This window comes from Dendropsophus ebraccatus, chromosome 11 (genome assembly GCF_027789765.1).
Source record: "Dendropsophus ebraccatus isolate aDenEbr1 chromosome 11, aDenEbr1.pat, whole genome shotgun sequence".
Classification (NCBI taxonomy): Eukaryota; Metazoa; Chordata; class Amphibia; order Anura; family Hylidae; genus Dendropsophus; species Dendropsophus ebraccatus.
Genome location: NC_091464.1, coordinates 84,116,403 through 84,142,542, shown reverse-complemented (window position 1 = coordinate 84,142,542; position 26,140 = coordinate 84,116,403). Strand labels below are relative to the sequence as shown.

General features: G+C 45.1%; 1 protein-coding gene across 2 annotated transcripts in view; it reads left to right on the top strand.

Annotated features, from left to right (window-relative positions):
* Window positions 1-26,140, top strand: part of ADGRG7 (adhesion G protein-coupled receptor G7) — a 45,442-nt gene that overhangs the window by 9,478 nt on the left and 9,824 nt on the right. The window contains exons 6-12 of one of the 2 annotated variants that reach the window (XM_069944762.1): window positions 705-796; window positions 4,108-4,193; window positions 8,353-8,460; window positions 14,564-14,718; window positions 16,070-16,255; window positions 17,099-17,208; window positions 19,030-19,361. In XM_069944762.1, coding sequence (XP_069800863.1) covers window positions 705-796; window positions 4,108-4,193; window positions 8,353-8,460; window positions 14,564-14,718; window positions 16,070-16,255; window positions 17,099-17,208; window positions 19,030-19,361 — 1,069 coding nt within the window. Of the gene's footprint in view, window positions 1-704; window positions 797-4,107; window positions 4,245-8,352; window positions 8,461-14,563; window positions 14,719-16,069; window positions 16,256-17,098; window positions 17,209-19,029; window positions 19,362-26,140 lie in introns of both variants that reach the window. The other variant, XM_069944761.1, reaches the window with a different exon arrangement.

The window sequence follows — 26,140 nt, the reverse complement described above, 5'->3', positions numbered from 1 at the left end:
CCCCGCTCGCTGCTGCCGCCGCTATTTAACGTGGCGTCAGCGAGCAGGTGAGTGTGGGAGGGGCGGCGGGGAGCGGCGGCATGTTGAAAAACAAGCGACTGCAACAATCAGCCGAAATGAACGATGTCGGCTGATCGTTGCACTCTATTCCACGGGACGAATATCGCTCGTAGCGGCCGATATCGGCCGAATACGAACGATATTGCTCCTCTAAACGACCCGTGGAATAGGGCCTTAAGACATTGTTCGGTCGTTCGCAATAGATACGAACGCAATAGCGAATAAATAGTGAAGAAAAAACGATCGCAATTACGATCATAAGTAACGATTATCGTTCCATGGAAATGAGTGAACATTTTCAGGTCTTTCGCAATAGTGATCGTTTGAGATCGTTAATCGTTAACGAATATGCAAACAATAATCGTCTGGTAGAATAGGGCCCTTACCTTCCTCCTCTGTGCCGTTCCCATGCTGTTAGCTGTGAAATCTTCAGCCCGGAGCACCGTTAGGAGCACTGTCCCGCTCCTAATGGGCTGCTAACAGCACTGCGCAATAGGGTCACATCACCAGGTTAGATTTGTTCCCCTTTAACCTTACATACCATCTTTTATGAAAATAGTGAAATGTCCATCTCTATCAAGGATTATTTACATATAATAAGTAGGTTGAGTATACCATGTAACCACAGTACTTTGTTTCCTCAGGTGGTGGTTTCTGCAGTTACCACTGTAAGCCAGATTTTGAATGCTGAATCCGATAAATTTAGCAATGAAATTGTAGAAAAAGAAGCAAAAAGGTAATTTATGTACATTAAACTTTTGGGGCAATCACTACAATTCCCAATCAGCCAGCGCTGATTGGCTAATGGAAAGGAAAATCAATGTACCTGATGGTAAATTCACTATAAAGTCGCCTTTTACATACTTCAGAAAAGACAATAATTAATTCTACTGCCTTCATTGTCTGCAGGGAAACAGACTTTAAAAAAGAGCGTCATAATATAGAACATTGGGGAGAGAGGGGGTGAAGGAGGGAGAGAGGGGGGAAGAGGGGGTGAAGGAGGGAGAGAGGGGGAGAGAGGAGGTAAAGGAGGGAGAGAAGGGGAGAGAGGAGGGAAAGAGGGGGAGAGAGGGGGAGAGAGGAGGTAAAGGAGGGAGAGAAGGGGAGAGAGGAGGTGGAGGAGGGAGAGAGGGGGAGAGAGGAGGTAAAGGATAGAGAGAAGGGGAGAGAGGAGGTGGAGGAGGGAGAGAGGGGGTGAAGGAGGGAGAGAGGGGGAGAGAGGAGGTGGAGGAGGGAGAAAGGGGAGAGAGGAGGTGGAGGAGAGAGAGAGGGGGAGAGAGGAAGTAAAGGATAGAGAGAAGGGGAGAGAGGAGGTGGAGGAGGGAGTGAGGGGGTGAAGGAGGGAGAGAGGGGGAGAGAGGAGGTGGAGGAGGGAGAGAGGGGGAGAGAGGAGGTAAAGGATAGAGAGAAGGGGAGAGAGGAGGTGGAAGAGGGAGAGAGGAGGTGGAGGAGGGAGAAAGGGGAGAGAGGAGGTGGAGGAGGGAGAGAGGGGGAAAGAGGGGGTGAAGGAGGGAGATAGGGGAAGAGAGGAGGTAAAGGAGGGAGAGAGGGGGAGAGAGGAGGGAAAGAGGGGGAGAGAGGGGGTGAAGGAGGGAGATGGGGTGAAGGAGGGAGATAGGGGGAGAGAGGGGTGAAGGAGGGAGATAGGGGGAAAGAGGAGGTAAAGGAGGGAGAGAAGGGGAGAGAGGAGGTAAAAGAGGGAGAGAGGAGGGAGAGAGGGGGTGAAGGAGGGAGATAGGGGGAGAGATGAGGTAAAGGAGGGAGAGAAGGGAAGAGAGGAGGTGGAGGAGGCAAACAGAGGAGGTGGAGGAGGGAGAGAGGGGGAGAGAGAGGAGGTGAAGGAGGGAGATAGGGGGGTGAAGGAGGTAAAGGGGGGAAAGAGGAGGTGAAGGAGGGAGATAGGGGGTGAAGGAGGGAGAGAGGAGGTGAAGGAGGAAGAGAGGAGGTGGAGGAGGGAGAGAGGAGGTGAAGGAGGGAGAGATGAGGAGAAGGAGGGAGAGAGGGGGATAGAGGAGGTGAAGGAGGAAGAGAGGAGGTGAAGGAGGAAGAGAGGAGGTGAAGGAGGAAGAGAGGAGGTGAAGGAGGGAGAGTAGAGGTGGAGGAGGGAGAGAGAAGGTGAAGGAAGGGGAGAGGAGGGAGAGAGGAAGTGAAGGAGGGAGAGAGGAGGTGGAGGAGGGAGAGAGGGGGAGAGAGGAGGTGAAGGAAGGAGAGAGGGGGAGAGAGGAGGTGAAGGAGGAAGAGAGAAGGTGGACAAGGGAGAGAGGATGTGGAGCAGGGAGAGAGGAGGTAAAGGAGGGAGAGAGGAGGTGAAGGAAGGAGAGAGGAGGTAGAGGAGGTGGAGGAGGGAGAGGGGGGCAGAGGAGGTGAAGGAGGGAGAGAGGAGGTGAAGGAGGAAGAGAGGAGGAGGAGGGAGAGAGGAGGTGAAGGAGGGAGAGAGGAGGTGAAGGGGGGAGAGAGAAGGTGAAGGAGGAAGAGAGGGGGAGAGAGGAGGTGAAGGAGGAAGAGAGGGGGAGAGAGGAGGTGAAGGAGGGAGAGAGGAGGTGAAGGAGGGAGAGAATGGGAGAGGAGGTGAAGGAGGAAGAGAGGAGGAGAGAGGAGGTCAAGGAGGGAGAGAGGAGGTGAAGGAGGAAGAGAGGAGGAGAGAGGAGGTGAAGGGGGAAGAGAGGAGGTGAAGGAGGTAGAGAATGGGAGAGAGGAGGTGAAGGAGGGAGAGAGGAGGTGACGGAGGGAGAGAATGGGAGAGAGGAGGTGAAGGAGGGAGAGAGGGGGAGAGAGGAGGTGGAGGAGGGAGAGAGGAGGTGAAGGAGGAAGAGAGGAGGTGAAGGAGGAAGAGAGGGGGAGAGAGGAGGTGAAGGAGGGAGAGAATGGGAGAGAGGAGGTGAAGGAGGGAGAGAGGAGGTGAAGGATGGAGAGAGGAGGTGGAGGAGGGATAGAGGAGGTGAAGGAGGGAGAGAGGGGGAGAGAGGAAGTGAAGGATGGAGAGAGGAGGTGAAGGGGGAGATGAAAGAGAGGGGGTTGAATTTAGTGTCGGGGGTGCAATCACTGCCGGGGGGAAGGAGAGAAGTCAGAACCAGTGGGTGACCATATTACGAGCTGAGGGGTATCCAGGAGGTGGCAGCAACCCCTCCTGGATACCCCTCAGCTCGTAATAGCATCCCAACTCCCCCCCCCCCCCCGACCCCACACAGTTTAGGATAGCACCCCATCTCCTCTTCCCCCACGGACCCCACCGAACTGAGGATAGCGACTCCCCCCCAGCTAAGCATTGCTTGGGTCCCAGGATTAAGAGTGCCAAGTGCATAGCATCCGCACCCTCCATCCCGGGATCCAAACGATGCTGAAGGGGGGGGGGTTCTTCTGCTATCCTCAGTTCAGTGGGGTCCGGGGGGAAGGGGAGATGGGGTGCTAACCTGAGATGTGTAGGGTTTGGCTGGTGTTGCTGCCAGCACCCCATGTGGGCACCCGCTTATAGAAACGGTCCTGACTTCTCTCCCTTCAGTACCCCCTGGGGTACGCGTACCACAGGTTGAGAAACACTACTTTAAAGTAAATGCCCATAGGCAATCCCAAAACCTGACCTCTGACCTGTAGGCTGTTCAGATTGCTGTAAGGGTATGTTCATATCGCGTTTTTGTCCACACGTCGGACGTACACGGCTTTTGTGCAGGGCTCAAAAGCGTAGTCGACTATGCTTTTGAGTCCTGCACAAAAGCCGTGTACGTCCGGCAAATTAGCAGAACGTTGTCACATAATGACTCCGTCCTGCTCATTTAAGTCAATGTGGCCGTCGGCCGCACGGCGAGCTGCACGCTAGCATCCTTTTCTCACTGATTCCCGAAGTGCAGCCCGACGTGTGGACAAAAATGCGATATGAACCCACCCTAAAATGGATCTGAAGGGGATTTACTGTTCCTGGCAAATAGATAAAATTAATGAAAGCTTTTAAATGGACAGTGTCACTTTAAATAAGATGTCATATGTTTCTATAAAATGACAGGTACACTTCAAGTAAATTTGAATTGTTCTTCTTTTTTTTGTTTTTTAAAGTTTGATCATGACAATGGAAGAATTTTCTCTAAACAACAATAGATCTGTGTTATCAGTGGTGCAGCCCAGCGTAGCCTTGGAGACACGTAAGCTGCCTACAATGAATTTCAGGGGAATCTCCTTCATGTCATTGAGAGGTATGACACATTATAATGTTATCACTAGGGATGAGCGAACCTTTGAAAAGTTTGGTTCGGTTCGATCCCCCGAACTTTCCTGAAGTTCAGATTCTTACGAACCGAACAGAACAGAACCGAAAACGAACTTTGCAATAACGGCTGAATAATTGCAGCTACAATAGTGGGAGTGTGATAGGGTATAGTTTTGTGTAGTTGCAGTTGCTATTACAATGAAAAAAGTGGAAAAAATCAAAGTGCAAAAATAGTGAAAAAAAATAAAGATAGCCGGCAAATCGGCAATGATGCCGACTCCTCTAATGGTTACTGTATTTAATTAATAGAACACATTTTCATTGTAATAAAGTCACTTTCGTTGTTCAATAATTTTATTAAAACAAATCCATCACTGTGCAATTAAATATACTGTTAAAATAAATATATATATATTATATATATATATATATATATAAATAAATGTATATTTATATATATATTTATTTTTTTACAGTATATTTAATTGCACAATGATGGATTCGTTTAAATTAAATTATTGAACAACGAAACTGATTTTATTTCAACGAAAATGTGTTTTATTAATTAAATATTAATTAGTACAGGAAGCTCCATAAGCCGTTAATTCATATTGCCGGCAATAGAGCATTCTGTACTAATCATCACTTTACTTTAATTAAAACATCAAATGTTTCTTCTAATTATGTTATCACAATAGCATTATTAGAAGAAACATTTTGAATCATATGTGCACTCAGTTGATCAGCTGATCGGCTCAGCGCACATATAATTAGCGGGTCCGCAGCACAGTGACTTCATTGTGCTGCGGATCAGCAAAGAGGACACATCGGGGTGAGTATAGAGCTCTCCCCACCCCCTCCCCAGCACTGCACCCATCCCAGCAAGGAAGGGGGGGTCACTTAACCCCTTCCTTGCTGGTATGGGTGCAGTCTGACATCAGTCTGGCACCCAAGGGGTTAAGGGGGATGCATTGCATCCTCCGTTAACCCCTTGGGGGCTAGTCTGTAAACAGCAATCTGTAAAGATGCTGCATACTGTAAGGTGCACAACACCGTTCACAATGATGGGTGTTGTGCTCCTGTTTGTGTGTTTTTTGTGTTTCTCCCTTTTTGTTTTTCAGATATCGGTATCCAGTGGATTACGTCGAATTCGATGGACTACGACGATGACCAGCGGTTGTTTGGATTTTTTTAATAAAATGGTCAATGAGGGGTGTGGGGGTGTTTTTATTTGAATAAAAAAATGTTTCACTATTATTACCCCAGTACCCAATGCCACCAGGGGTACTGGGAAGAGCCGGGTGCCAGTGGTCCCGGAGTGTCAAAATTGGCGCTCCTGGACCGGGCGGCAGCAGGCTGGTAAGATTTAGGCTGGGGAGGGCCTAAACCAATGGCTCTTCCCACCCTGGTGTTACCAGGCTGCTGTTGCTTGGTTTTTAACCCGGCTGGTTATGAAAATAGGGGGAACCCTACTCGGTTGTTTTTTTAAATAAATAAATAATATTAAAAAACCGCGTAGGGTCCCCCCTATTTTCATAACCAGCCGGGTTAAAAACCAAGCAACAGCAGCCTGGTAACACCAGGGTGGGAAGAGCCATTGGTTTAGGCCCTCCCCAGCCTAAATATTACCAGCCTGCTGCTGCCCCAGTCCAGGAGCGCCAATTTTGACGCTCCGAGACCACTGGCACCTGGCTCTTCCCAGTACCCCTGGTGGCATTGGGTACTGGGGTAATAATGGGGGGGTTAGTGTTAGCCATTTTATACTGGCTAACACTAGGCCCCGACTTAGTAATGGATTCCGTCTATTAGACGGCTTCCACTACTAAGTCTATAAAGTAAAGAAATAAAGACAAGAAATTTTTTTTTATTTAAATAAAAACACCCCCACACCCCTCATTGACCATTTTATTAAAAAATAACACCAAACAACCGCTGGTCATCGATGTAGTCCACGGATTCCAACATAATCCACAGGATACCGATATCTATAAAACAAAAAGGGAAAAACACACAAAAAAAACACAAACAGGAGCACAACACCCATCATTGTGAGCGGTTTTGTGCACCTTACAGTATGCAGCATCTTTACAGATCGCTGCTTACAGTCTGGCCCCCAAGGGGTTAAGGGAGGATGCATTGCATTCCCCTTAACCCCTTGGGGGCCAGACTGATGTCAGACTGCACCCATACCAGCAAGGAAGGGGTTAAGTGACCCCCCTTTCTTGCTGGGATGGGTGCAGTGCTGGGGAGGGGGTGGGGAGAGCTTTATACTCACTCTCCGAGGAATATGAATTAACGGCTTAAAGAGCTTCATGTAATAATTAATATTTAATTAATAAAACACATTTTCGTTGTAATAAAATTAGTTTAGTTGTTCAATAATTTAATTTAAACGAATCCATCATTGTGCAATTAAATATACTGTAAAAAAATAAATATATATATAAATATACATTTATTTATATATATATTTATTTTAACAGTATATTTAATTGCACAATGATGGATTCGTTTAAATTAAATTATTGAACAACGAAAGTGACTTTATTACAACTAAAATGTGTTTTATTAATCAAATATATTAACCATTAGAGGAGTCGGCATTATTGCAGAGGATCGCTAACCCCGTAATGCCGATTCCTCTAATACTGTTTCCCTGCTTTCCCAGATGCATTCCAGAGGTGTTTGCATCACTTTCTAAAGATGTCTTGGATGTCTTTGATTTTGTTTGTTATTGTTATTTTAACCAGATTCGTTACAAACTTTTTGCAAAGTTCGTAACGAATCTGGTTCATTAAGGTTTGGTTCGCTCATCCCTAGTTATCACAATTCAGGAGCCTACAAATAATATTGTTTAAACTAAGTTAACTTTCACTGCTACTTTCCAGCAGCCTCCTCCTTATTACAAACAAAACAGAAAGTTTTAGCTTAATATTATATTTAGTGGCCAGACTGAAAACTGCAAGATTATGTATATAGTAATAGCATGATTATAATATAGTAATATAATAGTAAAGCAGAAAATAAAAAATATATTCTTAAAAAATGTTTAAAGGGATACTCAAGCAAAGAAAAAAATCTTTCAAATTAATTGGTGCCAGAAAGTGCCAGAGATTTGTAATTCACTTCTATTAAAAAAAATCTTAAGTTTTCCAATACTTACCAGCTACTGTATGTCCTGCAAGAAGGGATGTACTCTTTTCACTCTGGAGGGCAGTTGATTTGAAAGAATATTTATTTTTAAACTGAACTTTTTTTTTCAATTTTCTATTTTACTATTTATAGTATGAAATAATCTTGCAGTTTTCAGTCTGGCCACTAGGTCTAATATTAAGCTGAGACTTCCTGTTTTCTCTGTGATGATAAGGAGGAGGTTGCTGGAAGGTCATTTGTATAGAATTACAGTGAAAGGTGACACTAATATGTAAAGACATCTATACACATGCTTTAGTATCTGGTTCTAATCAGTAAAAACAACAACTAGTGGATATAGTACAGATGAGCTGTTTGAGTGGGTGGAGCTGTTTGAGTTTACCAAGTGGGTGGAGCATGAAGGAGGGAGTTTAGTATGGTTTATGGGGATGGCAAGAAATAGGGCCTAGCACACTAACCCCATTCCTTTGAATACAGTTGTGTTGCATTTTTCTGCATAATGAATGACAGCAAGAGACATTGTGCAGGAAAACGTATGAAGATCAATTCCCCATTTATCGTAATGTTATGTTATATGGGAATACCAATTTAAGCAATGATAGTCACCATTTAGATGCATACACTTTTTATTTGGCTTTTTTATTTTTATAGAATTTTGTTGACCAAGGGCATACTTACCATACTGGCCCACTAGGACTTTTGGGAAGAGGTGATCGGTCCTATACACTTTGCTACAAGATAGGGAGATCCAGTGTCAGTCCCTCCTTTCCAGCATTGGTGGGGATGGGAATGTAAAGATCGAAAAGAAGCAACCAAACATCTGGCTGTCCTTTCCTGGTGGCCGAACCCAGCACCATAATTTATTTCTCTTCTGTGTATGATGGTGATGATATGTTATATCTGCATCTGGGATCGCCTGATCTTTCTTTCTGTGTGTATAGGGTTATCAGAAGAGCTGGTGTCCAGTAGAGTCATAGTTGATAATAACACCTCAGAGTTTGTACTCAATGAAACAGCAGAAGTCCAGGTTTTTGTCAAACCAGTAAGAGGTAAGTAAGTATGACCTATGGAGTCCATAGTGCACATAGGGGTTGTAATGGGGCCTCGTTTGGTTCCAAATAACCAAATACTAATGTTCCACCATATATGCACTTAATGGGCCTCAATAGGAACTGTATAAATATGTGTCTGGGAGGCTCAACTTAGTAGGTTCTAGGGTCTAGAAAATGGAACGCTCCTCCATATATTTTCCATGTAATAATGATGTATTTTAAATGTATTAATATGCTCTATTAAAGTCGTTCACAACGGCTTGTGTGGTGTCGGACAATATGGGTAGGTGCAATAAGCTCTAAATATTACAATGGCCATTTGGCTTTGGTTGCCTATATGTTGAATGAAACAGAGGCAGTAGTAGGGCAGTACGTGATTTTGTGCACCTTATAGATATATTGCCATATTGAAAAATTGCTATGGGTAAAATAATTTATTGCTGACACCTGTCTTATATGTGTTTTTACTGTGGTCATACTTTTTAACTTCATTTTATATTGTAAATGTTGTTTATGTATTGGTACCTACTATATATAATAAAAATTCTTTGTATTTTTATGAACTAAGCCCATTGTCTTTTCCTATTGTATACAATGTCCATAATTAAGTATGTCCATAAAAATAATGAACTTGCTCATTATTTATGACCAGCTTTGGGGGGGGGGGGGAAACAAAAAAAAACAGCTATTTTTTTCATCAGTTCATATATTGTTTTACCTTCACTCAAAATTTCGGCTGAATTTTAGTATTATTTTACAATTCTGTAGTTTAATTTAATGGGGTATATTCCCATCTCAATTAATATAGTTACATTGTGGAACCGATATTAATTGGTTCCAGGACGACCCATTCTATGTTGAAAATCTTGAAGTCAGAACTCCTGGAGACTGTACATTACTTTCTATGTAGAGGATCGGAGATACTAGACACACACAGCAGTACAGGACATGTAGTATCACACTATACTGGAGAGAGAAGATACTAGACACACACAGCAGTACAGGACATGTAGTATCACACTATACTGGAGAGAGAAGATACTAGACACACACAGCAGTACAGGACATGTAGTATCACACTATACTGTAGAGGAGATACTAGACACAGCAGTACAGGACATGTAGTATCATACTATACTGTAGAGAGGAGATATTAGACACACACAGCAGTACAGGACATGTAGTATCATACTATACTGTAGAGAGGAGATACTAGACACAAAGCAGTACAGGACATGTAGTATCACACTATACTGTAGAGAGGAGATACTAGACACACAGCAGTACAGGACATGTACTATCACACTATACTGTAGAGGAGATACTAGACACAGCAGTACAGGACATGTAGTATCACACTATACTGTAGAGAGGAGATACTAGACACACAGCAGTACAGGACATGTAGTATCACAATTATACTGTAGAAAGGAGATACTAGACACACACAGCAGTACAGGACATGTAGTATCACACTATACTGTAAAGAGGAGATACTAGACACACACAGCAGTACAGGACATATAGTATCACACTATACTGTAGAGAGGAGAAACTAGACACACACAGCAGTACAGGACATGTAGTATCACACTATACAGTAGAGAGGAGATACTAGACACAAAGCAATACAGGACATTTAGTATCACACTATACTGTAGATAGGAGATACTAGACACACACAGCAGTACAGGACATTTAGTATCACACTATACTGTAGAGAGGAGATACTAGACACACACAGCAGTACAGGACATGTAGTATCACACTATACTGTAGATAGGAGATACTAGACACACACAGCAGTACAGGACATTTAGTATCACACTATACTGTAGAGAGGAGATACTAGACAGCCAACCAGTACATGCACTACAGTAATACCGGAGTTTGCCAGTAAAATGCCACTTATTGGTCAATTGTCAAATTATTCACACTGTATACTGTATGTTGAGTCTGATTTCATGTTTCAATGGTCCAGAAAGGAACATTGTACGTTGAGAGTTTTGTAACCTGAGACCATTGTTAAACCACTGTACTTGTAGAACTCGTCAAGTTTAATATTTTTCCAAATACATTTGCCGTGGCCCGGGGTGCTGGATACTGGTGTTGAACCAGCTGGTGGGCTCTGGTGTTTTGGGGCGACTTGTCACAGTGGCCATGAGTGGTAACACTCACCCCCAGACACATAGGCACTGGACCTTTGGTAGTGTGAGGTGCACGGTGTGATGACAGAGATGACAGAAAGTCCCACTTAAACAACACTTAAAGTGACACTGTCACCCCCTTTGTGCATTCTGACATCTCTACACAGGTGTAAAGGATATTTAGAGGTTTTCATACCCTATTTTATATCATACGTCATGGTGCTTGTTCAAGTAGAAAGTCATCTTTTATCAACTGCAGATTGTATTAAGTGGGTGGGGCCTCGCGATATTAGCGCCACTTAGCCCCGCCCATAATGCCACAGTTGGCCCCGCCCCCTTGCCTCCCATTGGAACTGGCTGGCCTAAAGGTCTAGACCCCACCCCCTTTACGGTGGCCAACCAATGGGCGTCAAGGAGGCGGGGCTAAGTATAATACTTAATACAATCTGCAGTTGATAAAAGGACACTTTTTACTTGAACAAGCACCATGACGTATGATATGAAATAAGGTGTGAAAACCGCTAAATTTACCCTTTACACCTGTGTAGAGATGTCAGAATGCACAAAGGGGGTGACAGTGTCACTTTAACTTTACTTGAAAATATCTTCAGTGCAATACAAAAGGTAACAGTACTTTTGGTACTTTCTCTAGGGGTGACTGTCCTGAAGTAAGAACCCACACCGTAGGCAAGGGGGTTACTCCTGTAAGAGTACTATTACACTATTAACTGTAAACGTTTACTGGGCCTATTACACGGCCCGATAATCGTTTAACAAGGACTGTATGGACATTGCTACCGATGTCCTTGCAGCCCTTGCTTAAACTGCAAAAATTACCTATCCATAGTTCAGGACTCCTCTTGCGGTCTGCTTCTCCCCGGGTCCCACGCGCTGCAGCTTCAGAGCGGCCTGTCTTAGCTGACAGGCCGCTCAGCCAATCACTGGCTGTGGCAGTCCTGGCCTGTGATTGGTTGAGCAGCCTGTCAGCTAAGACTGGCCTCTCTGAAGCTGCAGCGCGAGGCACCCAGGGAGAAGCAGAGCGCAGGAGGAGCCCTGGACCATGGATAGGTAATGTATGCACTTTGCAAATCATCAGCCGCCAGCTGCACACCGCTATTACACGTAGCGATGTGCGGTCGGTGCCCGACAATTATATGTCCAAACCTATATCAACGATCAGCCAATCAGTCATCGGCTGATTGTTGTGTTTACTACACGTAATGCTAATCGGCCGGATAGGGCCGATTCGGCCGATTATCGTTCAGTGTAATAGGGCCCTAACTCCGGTTACCCCAGGGTTAGTTTCAGCAGTGCATGACTGCTGTAGTCTCTGGCATTGGAAAGACGGGTCTTTACTCTTCTCTGTCTAAACCACAACTAGACCTCACTGGCCTAGAGCTAGGCTAGAACTGACTGCACCTAGCCTCCACTGCCCTGCTGGCAGGGAATAGACTGAAGCACCTGAAAAGAACTACTTGGGTGGGTAAAGATAGAAAAACCCATAGTGGGATACTACACATTTATTTAGCAAACTTGTCTCTTCTCCTGATATGCCGCTCCTTCCCCCCAATTGTTGTCAACTCACTGTCTAGGTTAGTGCCCACCACTCCAAAAGCAGTGGCTGGTTTATCTGGTATCTACATGGGTAAGCATATTTAAAGAATATGTAAATAATTATACTGCAATACCTCTATACTCTAAGGGTGGTATTACACAGGCCGATGGGGGCCCGATAATACCTGTAAACGAGCGCTGATCTGCTAGATTGGCGCTCGCTTACTGGGCCTATTACACAGCCCGATAATCATTTAACGAGGGCTGCAAGGACATCGTTACTGATGTCCTTGCAGCCCTTGCTTAAACTATATACTTTACCTATCAACGCTCCAGGGCTGCTCCTGCGGTCCGCTTCTCCACGGGTCCCGCGCGCTCTAGCTTCAGAGCGGCCTGTCCGCTGAGCCAATCACAGGCCGGGACCACCGCGGCCCGTGATTGGCTGAGCGACCTGTCAGCTGACAGGCCGCTCTGAAGCTAGAGCGCGCGGGACCTGGGGAGAAGCGGACCGCAGGAGCAGCCCTGAAGTGTTGATAGGTAATGTATAACGTCAGTTGCCGGCCGCGCACCGCTATTACACATAGCGGTGCACGGTCGGCTCCCGACAAATATAAGTTCTAACCTACATCAACGAACAGCCGATGATCATTGTCATCGGCTGATTGTTGTATTTATTACATGGAGCGATAATCGGCCGAATCGGGCCAATTCGGCCAATTATCGTTCCGTGTAATAGTACACTTACCCAATACCTCTATCTATCTGTCTGACCACTGCTTTTAGAGCAGAGTGGTGCTCGGTAGCCTACACAATGAGATGACAACAATAGGAATGAAAGAGCAGCATATCCGTAGAAGGAGGCTAAATGAATGTATTTGCAAAAATATTTAGTTATGAGTGCTACCAGTATAACTTTATTAGTAGATGGGAGCACCCCTTTAAACCTATTAATACCCACTAGGTGTCCTGTGCACAGGGTGAAACGTATTATACAGTTCACAGTAATGGGTGTCGGCACTATTCACTCACCGCTGTGTAGGAGACCCAGCTGATAGCGTCTCTCTGGATACTGGCGTGGTAGTAGCCGTGCTCTACACCTCTTCAGCGAACATAGTCCAACAATAAATGGAAGAATAGAGGCAATGTGGCACTGGCTCAATATATCCACGTTTTTCTTTATTACACCATCTAAACAGTCAGTGATACAAAGTGCAGATCGGCAACGAACGTTTCACGCTACAATGCGCTTTTTCAAAGCCATGACATCATATCCTCCACCTGCTCCATTTATATGGAGTCTCTTAAAGGCACCATTACATCTAAAATATTAGTGCAAGATACAAATAAACAAAATTTCTCACATATGTGTGACACTAAATATACACTTTTATAAGAGATTTTTTAGAAACTATTATTTTACCATTTGGACCTGTTCATTATAACCATAGGTTAATTTCCGAGCGGTCATTAAGACCCAAAGGTCCTAGTGCTCCGGTCTTTAAAATGAATTCATTTTCTTTTTCCAGTAATTTTCTATGTCGGTCTCCTCCTGTTCTTAAGGGTTCTACTTTATATAGTCCCATAAAGTTCAAGTGACCTGTATCCCCATTATGTGCTGAGCATATATGTTGTATAAGTCGGGGGCAACCTTTTCCCGTTGTTATAGATCTCTGATGTTCTGCAAATCTCCCTATATCGGAGATTTACAGAACATCAGAGATCTATAACAACGGGAAAAGGTTGCCCCCGACTTATACAACATATATGCTCAGCACATAATGGGGATACAGGTCACTTGAACTTTATGGGACTATATAAAGTAGAACCCTTAAGAACAGGAGGAGACCGACATAGAAAATTACTGGAAAAAGAAAATGAATTCATTTTAAAGACCGGAGCACTAGGACCTTTGGGTCTTAATGACCGCTCGGAAATTAACCTATGGTTATAATGAACAGGTCCAAATGGTAAAATAATAGTTTCTAAAAAATCTCTTATAAAAGTGTATATTTAGTGTCACACATATGTGAGAAATTTTGTTTATTTGTATCTTGCACTAATATTTTAGATGTAATGGTGCCTTTAAGAGACTCCATATAAATGGAGCAGGTGGAGGATATGATGTCATGGCTTTGAAAAAGCGCATTGTAGCGTGAAACGTTCGTTGCCGATCTGCACTTTGTATCACTGACTGTTTAGATGGTGTAATAAAGAAAAACGTGGATATATTGAGCCAGTGCCACATTGCCTCTATTCTTCCATTTATTGTGAAACGTATTATGCAGAAAAGAGTTTTTTCCCCTTTATTAGGATGCCGCTCAGTCATAAACTACACAATTTATATAAGGTGAAAAGGAATAATAAGCATTGTAATTTTTCTGATTTTTTTTCTTGTGCAGAAATGGATGTGAATAGCACTGTTGGATTTGTCTTATATCAGAACGATAATTTATTCCGTTCTAAACATGAAAATAAATTAGGAATACGAAAGAAGATCATTTCTGCCAGCGTTTCTGGAGCGCAGGTCAATGTCGAGTTTAGCTTTAATCAGCAGGTACATATTTTGATGGTTTATTTCACTAAAGCCGGCCATGGATTTGGGTTACTTAATTTATCAATTGCTCCCTGTATGAACTGACCCAGAACTATGAAGTTACATGAAGAAATTGTCAACCCAATCCAAGGGCGAAATTATCCAGAGAAACTACAGTTTCATTATTTGGTATAATATATATATATATATATATATATATATATATATTTATTTGAGTTTTTTTCACTCTATATCACTCTTTATTGTTCAACTGTCCCATCAAAGTATTAGAAAACCCATCAGTGGGCCAAAGTTCACACTCAATAATAGGCGTTAAGATTCAGCAGGAGACAATTCTATTTGCGGCTGACTTTCTCTTGCCACAATCTTATTCTTCAGTAATGGCTCCTAACTAGAGATGAGCGAACCTGGAGCATGCTCGAGTCGATCCGAACCCGAACGATCGGCATTTGATTAGCAGTGGCTGCTGAAGTTGGATAAAGCCCTAAGGCTATGTGGAAAACATGGATATAGTCATTGGCTGTATCCATGTTTTCCCAGACAACCTTAGAGCTTTATCCAAGTTCAGCAGCCCCAGCTAATCAAATGCCGAACGTTCGGGTTCGGATCGACTCGAACCCGAACCCGGTTCGCTCCTCTCTACTCCTAACCTATTCATTGTTACTGATAACATGTACTGTGTCTGCAATGATAACTGCAAAGTTAAAGTAGATGTGTATATGATCTGTATATATGGAGGGCGGACCCCCAAATCAGTGTTGGACTGGGGTATCTGGGGCCCACCAAAGGAAATGATCCAGGAGGCCCACCAATGAAGAACCAATGAGAATTGACATGTCAGTCAGTGGTAGTGCAGGTTCTAAAGCTGGGGGCCCACCGTAGGATCACCCTCCGGTGAGACAGTCCAACACTGCCCCAGATTATTTTCTCTTAGCAGGGTAAAGGAACCCCTATCTGACAAGTTTTTCCTTCTACGTTAAAAAGTTTATGGGGGACATTTATCAATGCTTTCACTAGAAAACTAGAGTAAAATGGTCTCTAATCTTTGGGCAACAGCGTCAATGTTTATACAATGCTCTAAATTTTTGCACTAAAACAGGAATTTTTTTTGCACAAATATTTGTGAGAATTATGAACCAAAACCTACACAAAAACTATTGATAAATTCCCCCCAGTGTGACCATAGTGTTTTATCAGCTGTCGGCGGAACGCTTTTTGGCGAGCTGTTCTCAGTTATCATCATGGTAGAGTGACCATTTGCAGAACTACAAATAGCTATTATTAATATTATAAAGAGTGATAGTTATCTAAATAACATTCTAAACTTTCTTCTGGATTTACTGTATCATAGATTGATCCTTCTTATACGCTGGTTCAATACGCTTGTGTTTTCTGGGACTATGAGTCAAATGAATGGAATACGAGCGGCTGCCAGAAGACGATTTCTAACCAGACACCAACAAATGAGACCGCCTTTAACCCCTTCATATCATTACAATGTACCTGCCATCATACAACTAACTTTGCGGTTTTAATGGTATGTTTTTGTTGTGTTCAGAAATTCCCCTACAGAGAGATGTAAAAGGGGACGCAGCGGTAGCATCATGCCATGAAAATGAGGTCTAATAGGAACGAATTGCCTACAAGAGACAGTTGCAGTGCTCAGTGCAGTTTTGGTACCTGTCTAGTCCTTTTGTTTAGTAAATAGGTTAGTAAATAAGGATATATTAATTTCCATTCACACATCACAGGTCAAAGTTTGCCCATGCAACAGACTGCAGAGTACCCCTGTGCAAAAAATGTTCTTGGGATGCCCATGACCTAATCCTATTCTCACCTTCCTTCCTTGTATAAGTGATTACTGTGCAGTTACATCCAGTGACTCACAGGGATGTCTTCTCTGAGACAGTCACAGGTAACAATTTCTCTGATCGAAGTTGTTTTCTTCTTTCTCTTCTCTATCTGGCTGCTCGGGCATCAAAAAGATTTCTAGCAGCCACAAATTATCTCTGCAGAATCCTACCCCATATAATAGGTCCCCTCTGTGCCCCCCTTGTAGTACTCAGGTGCCCTCCTTGCCCCCATGTAGAATATACTGTAGATATCCTCTCTGTGCCCTTATGTAGTATATACACCCCCTCTGTGTCCCAATGAAAGAAAACAACTTACCTGTCACCCACTCCCCAACAGCTCTATCCTGACATGTACTCCCCTCTCATAGTTTTCAGGACAGACAGACTGCCTGCCCCAGTCCATGCCAGACTCTAATACTCATCTGATTTTGTGCCTGAAAAGCACAATACAATATCTGCAATGCTAACTTCACAGAAAATATTGTTGCTATTGATAAGTCAATATATGTTTGTGTTTTTACACCTAGAAATATAAAGAAAACATAAATTTTGCTTCCTTGGACATTGTGTCAACCATTGGCTGTGCACTTTCTGTGGTTGGATTAAGCATTACTGTTATATTTTTATTCTATGCCAGGTGAGTACTAAAAAAAAAGACATATGATTTAAAAGGGTACTCTGTTGGAAATCTTTTTCTTTCACATCACATCTGGTTTTAGAAAGTTATATTAAAAAATCTCAGTACCTATCAGCTGCTGTATGTCCTGCAGGAAGTAGTGTATTCTTTCCAGTCTGACACAGAGCTCTCTGCTGCCACCTCATGTCAGGAACTGTCAAGAGCAGCAGCAAATCCCCATAGAAAACCTCTCCTACTCTCCAGACTAAGGGCCCTATTCCACAGTAACGACAATCGGCCGGATCGGCCCCATTTGGCCCGATTCGGGCGATTATCGTTCGGTGAAATAGAGAGAACGATTAGCAGATGATCGTGTCATCGGCTGATCGTTCATTTAGGGCCAGACCTAAAATCATCGTTCCCCCACCGCGCATCGCTACGGTTGAATAGCGGTGCACGGCGGGCGACCGTCGATTTGAGAAGAAGCAGCAGCATCATCATACATTACCTGGCTGCAGGGTTTCTTCTCCGCGCTGTCTACATCCCCGGGTCCTGCACGCTCTATCTTCTGAATGGCCGTATTCAGTCAGTATTGTGGTCCTCATATTGCAACCAAAACCAGGAGTGGATTAAAAACACAGAAAGGCTCTGTTCACACAATGGTGTAATTGAGTGGATGGCCGCCATTTAATGGCAAATATTTGCTGTTATTTTAAAACAACGGCTGTTATATTGAAATAATGGCCGTTATTTACCGTTATATGGTGGCCATCCACTCAATTTCACCATTGTGTGAACAGATCCTTTCTGTGTTTTTAATCCACTCCTGGTTTTGGTTGCAATATGAGGACCACAATACTGACTGAAATATACGTAGTGTGAACCCAGCCTAATTAGGGTGCGTTTACACAGGCAGATTTATCTGACCAATTTTTTTAGCCAAAGCCAGGAATGGACTTGAAAAGACAGGGAATCTCAGTCTTTCCTTTATGACCTGCACCCTGTTTATAGTCTGTTCCTGGCTTTGGCTTCAAAAACCTGTCAGATAAATCTCTCTGTGTAAAAGCACCATAAGGGTGGGTTTACACTTAGGAATTCTTGCGGATAAATTCTGTGGAATTTACAGGTGATGGAATTCCGCAGAATTTATCCGTGAGAATTCCTCAGTGTGATTCCACCTTGAATTATCAGCCTTGTTCCCCCATATGCTCATAAGTGGCCCTGGCTATATGTAGTCTGTACATCAGGCTGTAACCCGGCATACACAGAAAGTAAATGCTATATCTCAGATTAGGTCATACTAAGCTCCTTGTGTCTACAACATGGCTGCTGCAAAGTATCACATCTAAATGTCACACTGATCTCATAATAAGCAACATAAAGGTTACGTATACATCGGACACTGTTTTTGTTAGAAGGGTCACCAGTACCGACCCTGTTGATTTGCTAGATTGTAAAATCAGGCTGTACCTTTAGCAGCTGAGTTTCTGAAACCCTAACAATGACTCCCAGTACTTAAACACCCCCAGGACTTGTGGTAGGGCAGAATAGGGAGACCTACCAGCCATTGTGTAAGTAACATATACAAGCATGTATAAAATGTCAAAAGCAAAAAAGAAATACTACTAAGTAGATACGGATTATAGTAGCTGCAGGTGACTCAAACAACAAACAATCAAAATACACATGTAACAAGACAACATTATACTACAGAAATAAAGACAGAAGAGACCAGAAAACTAATAGAAAGCTACAGGGAGCCTGGCAGCATGTTAGTAAATGAAGAATAACATAGTTCCCTTATTTAACCCTTCCATTCACCACTTCTATTTGTGCTTCCAGGACGAAAAAGCCCATCTCCTGGATTCTGATAAGTTTCTGCTCCTCTTTGCTGATCTTCTACATCATCTTTATTATTACAATGGAAGTTTCGAAATACACCATTGTATCTGAGAATCCAAACCAGAACGATTCGGAGAACCTCTTGTTTTGGAGTGACGTGGAGCAGGTGTATGATGGCGTGTGCACTGGGCTGGCCGCTCTACAGCATTACTTCCTACTGGCCACCTTTGTACTGATGGCACTTTTAGGTGCCGAGTTCTATTTCCGCATTATTTCCGCCTCTCTCTACGTGCCGCAGCACTTTATGAAGAGTGCGCTCATCACAGGATGGGGTAAGTCATTCATGTATCTATTTCTATGTTCTACATCATTTTTATTAGTGTCATTGCAAATAAGGACATGTTCTTCTCTAGGAGAGAGGTATGGCTATGTATCCCTAGATATGATTCTTACATGGATTACATATATAGAGCATGCACTACATAGATCAGGGGTAAGAAACCTTGGCTCTCTAGCTGTTCCAGCTGTTGCAAAACTACAACTCCCATCATGCCTGGACAGCCAAAGCTTCCCTACCTTTTAAAATAAGTGGTGTTTGAAATTTGTAATTTACTTCTTTAAAAAAATATCAAGTCTTCCAGTACCTATCAGCTGCTGTATGTCCTGCAGAAAGTGGTGTATTCTTTCCAGTCTGACACAGTGCTCTCTGTCGCCACCTCTGTCTGTGTCAGGAACTGTCCAGAGCAGTAGCAAATCCCCAGAGAAAACCCCTCCTGCTCCGGACAGTTCCTGACATGGACAGAGGTGGCAGCAGAGAGCACTGTGACTGGAGAGAATACACAACTTCCTGTAGGACATACAGCAGCTGATAAGTACTAGAAGACTTGAAAATAAAAGTAAAATTTAAATCTCTGGCACTTGCTGGCACCAGTTGATTTGAAAGAAAAAATTTTTGGTGAACAACCCTATGTGGACATGTCACTGGAGATGTGTTTGAGGGGGTGTACATCTCACCTAGGCTGATGCGTAGTGTGAGATGGTAAGTCCAGGAGGGATCTGTTGCTCAGCAGTGCTATGCTGCTGAGTTATTATTTATTTTTACCGGGCCTGGATTTACTGGAATGGTGGATAGGTTGGTAGTGGGATCTGCCATTCCCTCCCCCTCGATCCAGTATGGGTTTTGGGATCAGGTGAGCTCTGATCCCAATCAGCCTGAGAAGGCAAAAGGTGAGCTCAGTGTGCAGGGGAGTCTCTCAGACAGGAGTGAACAGCCTGCATGGTGTGTTCGCTGGGAGCTGGGGCTTATGCACACCCTGCAATATTACCTGCCAAGTGAAGTGACAGAGAGGTAACCTGTTGTATTAGTAAGAGCCCAGACGGGCAGGACTTTTTGTTTTGTTTATTCTCACTGCACGGTGTTGCTGTATTTACGTTGCTGGACCGTTTATGCTACAAATAAACACCAAAGCTGTTTTTAAAGTCCAAGTTTGCTGCCTGAACTGTGTCCTAACACACCATCCCCCGGGAAGATCCCTACAATTGGTGCTGCGGAGCGGGCAAAACGGTTGCTAGGGGCAACGGTGTGCATCGACTTGGCTACAGCTGCTTATGTCCTGGGTGAAGGCTGCGGCTTCACTCCAAAAACAGACAAGCAACATGGAGGAGATGATGAAGCAGTTAATGCAAGTGAGTCTGCAACAACAACAGGCTCAGGCAGCCGCTAAACAGGATCAGGAGGCCGCTAACCTGCGCCATGAACAGGCATTGGCTGCACACCAGCAGGATAATAGGCTGCAACAACAGGCTCTAACAGACGCTAACCTGCGCCACGAACAGGCTCTGACAGATGCTAATATGCGCCACGAACAAGCGATGGCCCAACAACAGAGACTTATTGAGCACCTGATAGCAAAGCAAGAGGCGTCTGCAGGTGCTAATCCCCAGCTGGTCGCAGCAGCCGCGCCAGAGACTTTCTCTGTGAGAAGAGCCGTGCAGCGTGCGCTGCAAAAGATGACTGCTGATGACGATGTTGAGGCCTATTTAACTGTCTTTGAGCGTGTGGCTGAGCGAGAGAAGTTACCCTACACTGAGTGGGCAGAAGTGATTGCGCCTTATTTAACAGGCGAACCTCAAAAGGCCTATTATGACCTCAGTGAGCAAGAGGTCAAGGACTATGCTCGGCTAAGAGCAGAGATACTCGCCCGACTAGGAGTTACTGCTGCTGTCCGTGCCCGGAGGGTCCGCAACTGGAGCTACAGTCTGGACAAGTCAGCGAGGTCCCAGATGTACGACCTGATCCATTTGGCAAGAAAGTGGTTGGAGCCAGACACCTCTACTCCTGCCCAGATCCTAGAGAGGGTCGTGATGGATCGCTACCTCCGTGCCCTTCCTGCTGATCTACAACGCTGGGTGGGACAAGGCGACCCTAGGAGTGCCGACGAACTCGTCAGCCTTGTGGAGAGGTTCCAGGCGACCGAGGACTACCTCTGTGATGTTCCTGCAGCACCGTCACCTCCCCGGAGTGCCAGACCTGTGCCTTCAGCTGGTAAGAGACTTCCATCTATTGGGGGAGTGTGGAGGGGTGCTGATAGAGGGAAGAGCGCTCAGGAGGTGTCTCAGGGGCAAAAGACTGGTGGTGGTCCCCGGTGGCTAAGTGGCCCTAAAAAGGACTCCCTGCCAAGGAGACCAGGCCCTATCCAGTGCTGGAGATGCCATGAGACGGGACATATGTCTGCCCATTGCCCTCTTACCACTGAGCCCATGGAGTGTGACGCTAGCCGGCGTCAGTCGCTATTTGCGGAGCCGTCTTTTGTTGCAGTCACTGGACTAGAGACTGAACCACAAGTCTGCAACATTACTGTAAATAACTTCCCTGTTAAGGCGTTGTTGGACTCAGGAAGCCTTGTCACCTTGGTGCATGCCAGCTTGGTGGCCGGGGACTTTGTGCCAAAAAGACATATGAGTGTGGTGTGCATACATGGCGATACAAAGGTTTACCCTATAGTACTGGCTAATGTCGGGACTGAACTAGGCGCTGTACAATATGAAGTGGGTGTGGTTAAAAACCTTATGCATAATGTGATATTGGGGCGTGATTTTCCTTTGTTCTGGGCTCTATGGGGAAAACAACAATCCCCTGAAAGGAGTGAGGAGACCCCTAAGTCTATTGCATTACCCACGGTAAATGATAAAAATGTACAGGATGAAAATGATGCTTTTCCTTTGCAGGTCCTGGCTGGTGAGGAAGAGGCTCCTCCCACTGCGCAGAATGTTCCAGACTTAGAGGTGTCTAGGGATAATTTTGGTACTGCACAATTACAGGACCCCACTCTCAAAAATGCTAGAGAGCAGGTCACTGTTATGAATGGGGTACCTCAGGAGCCAGAAGCTGAGAAAAAATTTCCACATTTTTCTATGACTAATGATCTCTTATATAGAGTCACTAAGATTAATGATGAGGTGGTGGAACAGCTTCTGGTGCCTAAGTCGTACCGGCGTCAGGTACTCGACATGGCCCATAATCATGTCCTTGGGGGCCACTTGGGGACAGATAAAACACAGGAGAGAGTCCTCCAGAGGTTTTATTGGCCTGCGATTTATGCTGACATAAAAAAATACTGTGAGTCGTGCCCCACATGTCAGCTTAGCGCTCCAGTGTCGCATTTTCGCAGTCCTTTGGTCCCACTCCCCATCATAGAGGTACCTTTTGACCGGATCGCAATGGACTTGGTGGGCCCCATTGTAAAGTCGGCTAGGGGACACCAGTACATTCTAGTTGTGTTGGACTACGCGACCCGCTATCCTGAGGCTGTACCCCTAAGAAACACTGCCTCTAAAACAATTGCACGGGAATTGTTTTATATGTTTTCCAGGGTGGGGATCCCCAAGGAAATCTTGACCGACCAAGGTACCCCATTTGTGTCAAAGGTAATGAAAGAGCTATGCAAACTGTTTAAAATCTCACACCTACGAACCTCTGTATATCACCCACAGACAGACGGGTTAGTGGAGAGGTTTAATAAAACCCTGAAACATATGTTAAAGAAAGTAGTGGAAAAAGATGGTCGGGATTGGGATCACTTACTACCTTACCTGATGTTTGCTATTAGGGAAGTACCCCAAGCGTCCACAGGGTTCTCTCCCTTCGAATTAGTCTATGGTCGTCACCCTAGGGGTTTGTTGGATATTGCAAAAGAGACCTGGGAAAGTGAGTCCACCCCATACAAGAGTGTTATAGAGCATGTAGCACAAATGCAGGACCGTATAGCCACTGTAATGCCCCTAGTAAGGGAACACCTCCAGAGGGCGCAAGAGGGCCAAAGCAGAATTTACAATCGTTCTGCAAGAATCAGGACATTTAGCCCAGGTGACCGGGTACTCATACTTGTTCCCACGGTAGAAAGCAAATTCTTAGCAAAGTGGCAGGGTCCCTATGAAATTGTAGAGAAGATCAGTGAGGTCAACTACAAGGTACACCAACCAGGTAGAAGGAAGCCTTTTCAAGTTTATCACATAAACTTGATCAAGCCCTGGAAAGACAGGGAATCCTTGGTGGCGACAAATCCTGTTGGTCATCTGTCACCACCAATCCCTCCGGTCAGGATTGGTGATACTCTATCAGTGTCCCAGAAGCAGGAAGCTAAGGAGTTCCTGCAGAGAAATAAAGACAAGTTTTCTGACCTCCCAGGGCGTACGCATCTCATTAGTCATCATATTGAAACTGAGCCTAGAAGCAGAGTAAACCTTAAGCCCTATAGGATACCAGAAGCACGGAGGGAGGCGGTATCATCCGAGGTAAAACGTATGCTTGACCTAGGAGTCATTGAGGTGTCCCAGAGCGAGTGGTCCAGCCCGATTGTGTTAATCCCAAAGCCCAATGGAACTTGGAGGTTCTGTAATGATTTTAGAAAGTTAAATGAGATCTCCAAGTTCGATGCCTACCCCATGCCCAGGGTAGATGAGTTGATAGAAAGGATGGGTAATGCCAGGTACATAACTACCCTCGATCTCACTAAGGGCTACTGGCAGATCCCACTCACTCCTAAGGCTAGAGAGAAGACTGCATTCTCCACCCCTGATGGGCTCTTCCAATACGTAGTGATGCCATTCGGGTTACATGGAGCCCCTGCCACTTTTCAGAGGTTGATGGACTTGATTCTGCGACCACATCGTGATTACTCCGCTGCCTACCTCGATGATGTGGTCATTTTTAGCCTGGATTGGGAAAGTCACCTCTGTAAGGTCCAGGCGGTGTTAGATGCCATAAGTGATGCGGGGTTAACCATCAATGCAGAGAAGTGTGCACTAGCCTTAGAGGAGGCCAAATACTTGGGCTACATTATTGGGAGGGGGTTAGTGAAACCACAACTAAATAAAATTGAGGCAATACAGAATTGGCCTCAACCCCTCACAAAGAAACAGGTCAGAGCTTTCCTGGGTATTACGGGCTATTACCGTAGGTTTGTGCCGAATTTTGCTTCAGTTGCAGCCTCACTAACTGACCTGACAAAGGGTGCGAAGTCCGCAATGGTGACATGGACTCCAGAGGCCGAGGAGGCTTTTCAAAGCCTTAAGTCTGCCTTGTGCCGACAACCGGTGCTAGTTACCCCTGACTTTGGGCGAGAGTTTCTAGTACAGACAGATGCCTCTAATACAGGGTTAGGTGCCGTCCTCTCGCAGGTCGTGAATGGCGAGGAGCACCCGGTGATGTACTTAAGTAGGAAGCTATCCCCGGCCGAGAAAAACTATGCCATAGTTGAGCGAGAATGTCTGGCAGTGAAGTGGGCCCTCGAATCCCTGAAGTACTACTTGCTAGGCAGGAGATTCAAGTTAGTGACAGACCATGCCCCCCTAACATGGATGAAGCTTAACAAAGAAAAAAACGCAAGGGTGACTAGATGGTTTCTGTCCCTACAAAACTTCAATTTCACTGTAGAACACCGGCCAGGGAAATTACAGGCGAATGCTGACGCCCTATCAAGGGTACACTGTCTGTGGGGACAAAATGCTCAGCCCTCTGGTCTGAAGAAGAGGGGGGGGATATGTGGACATGTCACTGGAGATGTGTTCGAGGGGGTGTACATCTCACCTAGGCTGATGCGTAGTGTGAGATGGTAAGTCCAGGAGGGATCTGTTGCTCAGCAGTGCTATGCTGCTGAGTTATTATTTATTTTTACTGGAATGGTGGATAGGTTGGTAGTGGGATCTGCCATTCCCTCCCCCTCGATCCAGTATGGGTTTTGGGATCAGGTGAGCTCTGATCCCAATCAGCCTGAGAAGGCAAAAGGTGAGCTCAGTGTGCAGGGGAGTCTCTCAGACAGGAGTGAACAGCCTGTATGGTGTGTTCGCTGGGAGCTGGGGCTTATGCACACCCTGCAATATTACCTGCCAAGTGAAGTGACAGAGAGGTAACCTGTTGTATTAGTAAGAGCCCAGACGGGCAGGACTTTTTGTTTTGTTTATTCTCACTGCACGGTGTTGCTGTATTTACGTTGCTGGACCGTTTATGCTACAAATAAACACCAAAGCTGTTTTTAAAGTCCAAGTTTGCTGCCTGAACTGTGTCCTAACACACCATCCCCCGGGAAGATCCCTACACCTCTTAACCTCTTAAGGACATAGGACGTACCGGTACGTCCTATGTCCTCACTTGCACTTCAAAGCGGGGCCGCGCGGCGGCCCCGCTTTGAAGTGCCGCGATCCCGGGTGCCGCGTGTAGCCCGGGACCGCCGCTATTAGCGGGCACGGTCTGATCGCCGTGCCCGCTAATTAGCTAATCGGAGGCAGCTGTCAAAGTTGACAGCTGCCTCCGATTACCGGAGGCAACGTTTCCCTGGTGTCTAGTGGGGGAGATCGCTCCTCCGGGACCTTGTCCCGGAGGAGCGATCTCCGTTACTGATGCCGGCCGGGGACGCGTCCAAGATGGCGCCGTCCTCGGCTCGGCACTCGTTTACTTCCGGCTGCAGCAGCCGAAAGCAAACGAGTGCCGATCTCATGGATCTCTGCAGCATATCTATGCTGCAGAGATCTCAATGAGAGATCACAGTGTATATACTAGAAGTCCCCCAGGGGGGCTTCTAGTATATGTGTAAAAAAAAAACAAAACGTGTTG